The following is a 5,681-nucleotide window of genomic DNA, read 5'->3' on the forward strand; positions in this document are numbered from 1 at the left end:
CGCGCGTAGATTGAGATGGGTTGATCCCACGGACGTGCCAAGGAACACAGTGTCACACACTGCGCGAGGTGAGAGCGAGCGGTCGTGACGCGCGTAGATTGAGAAGGGGTGATCCCACGGACGTGCCAAGGAACACAGTGTCACACACGCTGCGTAACAGTGCGTGACAGCGCATGACACGTCCGTGGGATCAACCCTCTCAATCTACGCGCGTCACGACCGCTCGCTCCCACCTCGCGCAAACCCATCTCAATCTACGCGCGTCACGACCGCTCGCTCCCACCTCGCGCAGTGTGTGACACTGTGTTCCTTGGCACGTCCGTGGGATCAACCCATCTCAATCTACGCGCGTCACGACCGCTCGCTCCCACCTCGCGCAGTGTGTGACACTGTGTTCCTTGACACGTCCGTGGGATCACCCCTTCTCAATCTACGCGCGTCACGACCGCTCGCTCCCGATCCCACGGACGTGTCAAGGAACACAGTGTCACACACTGCGCGAGGTGGGAGCGAGCGGTCGTGACGCGCGTAGATTGAGAAGGGGTGATCCCACGGACGTGCCAAGGAACACAGTGTCACACACTGCGCGAGGTGGGAGCGAGCGGTCGTGATGCGCGTAGATTGAGAAGGGGTGATCCACGGACGTGTCAAGGAACACAGTGTCACACACTGTCACGCGGCGGGAGCGAGCGGTCGTGACGCGCGTAGATTGAGAAGGGGTGATCCCACGGACGTGCCAAGGAACACAGTGTCACACACTGCGCGAGGTGAGAGCGAGCGGTCGTGACGCGCGTAGATTGAGAAGGGGTGATCCCATGGACGTGTCATGCGCTGTCACGCGGGGGAACGAGCGGTCGTGACGCACATAGCTAGGCGCAGCCGGCTGAAAGGTGCGGTAGGATATGTTTACTAGGCACTCCTACGCACATCCATCACGCAGGCACATCCATGCATAGCACATCCATAATACATTTTTCTAAAGACGCTCAGTAGCCTCGCTCGTACGCCGACGGCCGTTACTTCTGTAGGTCGTTGGTTCGAATTCCATCTGTTTTCAATTTTTATTTTTCTATTTTTCTATCTGCTAGCTAGGCACTCTCACCAACGCACTTTACCCAATGCTGGTCAGATTGAGCTGCTGGCAAAAATGCGGGTCTGCGTTATTAATAGCTGTTTGTGCGGAACCTCAGAAAAGAGTCTTCGTATACCATACTGCTACGCGTTGAATCTTTTCACATATCTTTACGCATCGTCGTGGCAACGCTTATATATATGCTCGGCACTCGTGTTATTCGTGATCGCGCTGTGTCTATTTTTCCGTGCTGTGACGCTCACAACGCATGCTCACTGCGCGTGGTGGATTCTCTCTTTGGCAGGGAGCGAAGGTGCGAGAGGCGAAGAGTAAGAAGCTGGAGAAATGCGTCGTCGACGTGGAAGTGAAGCTGCTGCTCGAGCTGAAACACAAGCTGACGCTCGCCGCCGGACCCCCCGCCGGTGGCGCCCCCGCACAGGAGACGGGCAAGAAGAAGAAACGCGGCGGAAAAAAGAAGCAGGCGTGATTGATCGTCGATAGGAAATACTAAATTATTTAAACGGCTGTGAATAATGTCGAATAACGCTTTCTTCGAGTGATGCGCGGCGCGAGAGTGCAGCGCGTGGGGGAGGTGGGGGGGTGTACCTAATGTCACGTTAAGCTGGGTTTATATATTTATTATGCTACCGACTTTATGTTGGCGAATTGGCGAGTTGGACTAATTTCGCAATTCGGCAACTCCGAGTTGGCGAAAATAGAACATGTTCTAATCTCCCAACTGGTTGCTATCGATCGGTTGGTCCCGCAACTTTTGCGTTTACACTGCCGATTGTCAGAAGTTGGTCCAATTCACCAGTTTGCCAACACAAAGTCGGTAGTGTAAACCCAGCATTAGAGTAGTGTTTGTACGTTTTGCGTGAGAATTTCGCTCATGTATTTACCTCCCAGAGTTAACATGCATACGTTATTTGTTGTAGTAACGTATGAAACACGTGCTCTTTATACTTGTTTTAGTCTTGCCAGCAGCTTCCTTTTTTACTCACTAATTTTTAACGAATCATGACGTTTGCTGGAAACATTGATCTTTCGAACAGCTTGTGCAATGAAATTTATTTGTATGTTATTTACTTTTATTAAGTAAAACGATGACTGGTTTGTGGAAAGCAATCTTGACTACTACTTGCTTCTTTACTCTTCTGTGATTACTCATAGCAAACATTTCTGCTTACGTGTGGTTTTCAAGTGCATGCTCATTTATTGATGACTCGTGAGAACTAAATAAACAAAATTTTCATACGCCAAGTTTAACACGTGTGCGTGCTCCCACATATCATAACGACAAGTAAAGAGGCTACCGCCAGAACAAATATTGGTTGCTTGTCAAATCGCTCTCGCTGCCTGATGGTTCTACTCAAGTACCCTGATACTGCAGCACTAGCGAAGCCCGTGTGGCAAAGCTCTTGATGGGTGCACTAGGACAAAGTCGATTGCACACCATGCAGAAGTGGGTGAATGAGAAGGGCATCGAAAAGTAGAAAACGAGCAGGTGCACAAGGTGCTGTCACACGCGCAGGTAAATCAGGACGATGAAAAAGGCGTGAGTATACTATGGGTACGACAGCGTATTATGGTGAATAACGGAGGGATTAGCGATTCAAACAATGCAGCAACGCAAAAAATCTATGTCGCAGATCTTGCTGGCGAAGGAAGGCACAGAAACGAAACCCATCTATGAACGCAAAAATTCTCTGCCAGAGAAGTCGGTGCAGAAGGAAGGGTCCGCACTAGAACACCGACAGAAACGCAAAGATTCTGTGCCACGGAAGCTGGTAAACAAGGAAGGGAGGCCAGAAATAGAAACTAGATATAAACGCAAGGATTCTGTGCCGGAGAAGTTGATGAACAAAGGAGGGTCCGCGCGTGAACACAGACAAAAACGTATAGCTTCTATGCCACAGAAGCTGGTGAAGAAAGAAGGATCAGCGGCAGAACCCATGCAGGAACGAAAAGATGCTATGCCACAGAAGCTGGTGAACAAAGAAGGGTCCGCGCTAGAACACAGGCAGGAACGTATAGATTCTATGCCACAGACGTTGATGAAGAAGGAAGGGTCCGCGCTAGAAGTCAGGCAGAAACGCAAAGATTCTGTTCCACGGAAGCTGGCAAACAAGGAAGGGTGGCCAGAAATAGAAACTAGATATAAACGCAAAGATTCTGTGCCAGAAAAGTTAATCAACCAAGACGAGTTTGAACGCAGACAGCAAGGTATAGATTCTACGCCACAGAAGCTGGTAAAGAAAGAAGGGTGGTCCGAAATAGAAACTCGCTATAAACGTATAGATTCTATGTCACAAAAGCTGGTGAACAAAGAAGGGTCCGCACTAGAACACAGACAGGAACATATCGATTCTATGTCACAAAAGCTGATGAACAAAGAATGGTCGGATCGGGAACCCAGCCAGTTATCCAGCACTCATAAAGCAGATCAGCAGAGACTGAAGGAGGAGCTGTATGCTGGACATAACTTGGGGTGTCTGCCTGCAGTTAGCTCTAACATCGTGCGCGTGTTTCTCAGCTCAACCTTTACAGGTAAGAATTAAGCCACCGACTACGAATTACAACATCGAAAGCTGTTAAATTCTTTGGTAATTCAAAGGGCAATCCTATTATATACTCGAATGCATATAATTCTGCACTAACTTATAAGTTGACGGCATCCCAGAAAAGAATAGGATGGTAAGAAATCACCGGCTACGAATTACGTATACAACAATGAAAGCTATTAATTGAATTCTTTAGTAATTAAAAGAGAAATTATATCCTCGAACGCGTATAGTTACATGCATTAACGGATAAGCATTAAAATTAAGTTAAAGGCATCCTAGGAAAGGATTACGATGATACAAAGTGATTATATGCAGTCAATCTATCAGATACACAAGTGGAGAGGAATGCACTCATGGAAACAGTATATCCTCGGCTAAAGCAGTATTGTCGGGAGACCCACGGTCTTGAGTTCCAGGTAATTTTCTTCCACCCACATTTTCTCGGGTTTGTTTACGTTCCATTACACCCCGTTCTCTCTCCGCCCCCTTTTCTTCTCTCTCTTCTTCTTTCGTTTTATAATACACAGATAGTATAATTATATTTACTTATATGTACTGACATAATATAGGCCCTGTGTGTGTGTGTGTGTGTGCGTGCGTGCGTGCGTGCGTGCGTGCGTGCGTGCGTGCGTGCGTGCTTGCGTGCGTGCATGCGCGCGTGCGTGCGTGCGTGCATGCGCGCGTGTGTGTGGCACGTTCCAACAGTCAACTGCCCGTAATCGTCAGTTAGGCCTACATTTTAAATTTGATCATGAGCCGGTGTTTGTACACTTTAATGCTGAGATGATGATCGCAGCTCAGTCAACGGTAGCTGTGTCTGTGTCAAGCTCGTGCATTGCAGGTGATCGACATGCGCTGGGGAATCAGAGACGAGGCAACCGATGATCACATGACCACCGAGATCTGCATGAAGGCGATACAGACTTGCCGACAGCTTTCCCTCGGTCCAAACTTCGTGGCGAGTAATATTCCTTCAACGCCTGTCATCCATCTTAATTACCCACCATCAAATTATATTGTTATGTCTTATTATATTTATAATTTCGAATTATAAATTTCGTTAATCGGTTGAATCACGATTGCCATCTTTAACTCGGTCTTTTTTTCTAATTATTTAATTAACTCAAATATGATTTAAAAAATATAGGCGTATAAATAAGGCTATATAAATAAAAGGCGTTCTTTTTGGCGCCGTGAAACCACGCTCCAATGCTGGACGCGTGATAGATAGGATACGTTGGCGTTTAAAGGTATTGTTGGGGCACAAATATGGCTACCGGCCGCTGCCGCGTACGATACCGGCCGATAAGTTTGAGGTGATGCGCGCAGCCCTGGTGGAGCAGCAGCGCTATGACGTCAAACTTCTGGACACCTGGTACAAGCTCGACACCAATGCTGCTCCTCCCGTCTACGTTCTGCAGACGATCAGTTCTATCATTCCCAGCTTTAGCCACAAGGTGGGTGAAATCACGCTAGGAAAGATACCATGTACAGCGTAAATAATAAAAGAAGAATAGAATGGGGTATGTACTAAGCTTGAGGAAGGGAATAAGTAAAAAAAAAGTTCGCGATAAAGGCAAAAGGTCTGCCGATGTCTCTCATCGCTGTTGTTTCCTTATAGCGCCAACAGGCGGCGCAGCTAGCGGCGCAGCGCTCCTGGTGGGACGTGAGTCAGAAGCTGCAGACGATGCTGCGACGAGCGGCCCACGCCTGCTTCAGCAAGTACGGCATGAGTGCGTGCGATATGCACGCTTACTTCATGTCAGGCATGTATGCTTACCGTCGATAAACAACATCGTACATTCACTGCCGCCAGTTCACACCTTCTAACGTAATCCGTATCGAGAGTGAGATAATAACTCGTATATATATATCAGGAGTGTATAATAGGGAGGAGTGTGACAACAATAAACAAGGGAAATTCGTCATTTACTAGCCTTATAATACCTACGATTTACTACGCGTAACTCCCTATCACATATATACACACACACACACACACACACACACACACACACACACACACACACACACACACACAC

General features: G+C 47.8%; 2 protein-coding genes across 2 annotated transcripts in view; both read left to right on the forward strand.

The window, feature by feature from the left end:
- The window catches only part of LOC106807918 (methionine--tRNA ligase, cytoplasmic-like), a gene marked incomplete in the record, with an annotated part of 21,358 nt that extends 19,633 nt beyond the window's left edge, over nt 1-1,725 (forward strand). The window contains 2 exon segments of the mRNA XM_014810431.1: nt 51-68; nt 1,377-1,725. Of these exon segments, the coding sequence (XP_014665917.1) occupies nt 51-68; nt 1,377-1,559 (201 nt within the window).
- A 990-nt stretch (nt 1,726-2,715) lies between these two features.
- Nucleotides 2,716-5,681, forward strand: part of LOC106807919 — a 16,195-nt gene continuing 13,229 nt past the window's right edge. Inside the window, exons 1-5 of the mRNA XM_014810432.1 lie at nt 2,716-3,622; nt 3,967-4,055; nt 4,481-4,597; nt 4,890-5,096; nt 5,261-5,374. Of these exons, the coding sequence (XP_014665918.1) occupies nt 2,716-3,622; nt 3,967-4,055; nt 4,481-4,597; nt 4,890-5,096; nt 5,261-5,374 (1,434 nt within the window). The remainder of the gene's footprint in view (nt 3,623-3,966; nt 4,056-4,480; nt 4,598-4,889; nt 5,097-5,260; nt 5,375-5,681) is intronic.

The sequence above is a fragment of the Priapulus caudatus genome, unplaced genomic scaffold (assembly GCF_000485595.1).
Source record: "Priapulus caudatus unplaced genomic scaffold, Priapulus_caudatus-5.0.1 Scaffold243, whole genome shotgun sequence".
NCBI classification, from domain to species: domain Eukaryota; kingdom Metazoa; phylum Priapulida; class Priapulimorpha; order Priapulimorphida; family Priapulidae; genus Priapulus; species Priapulus caudatus.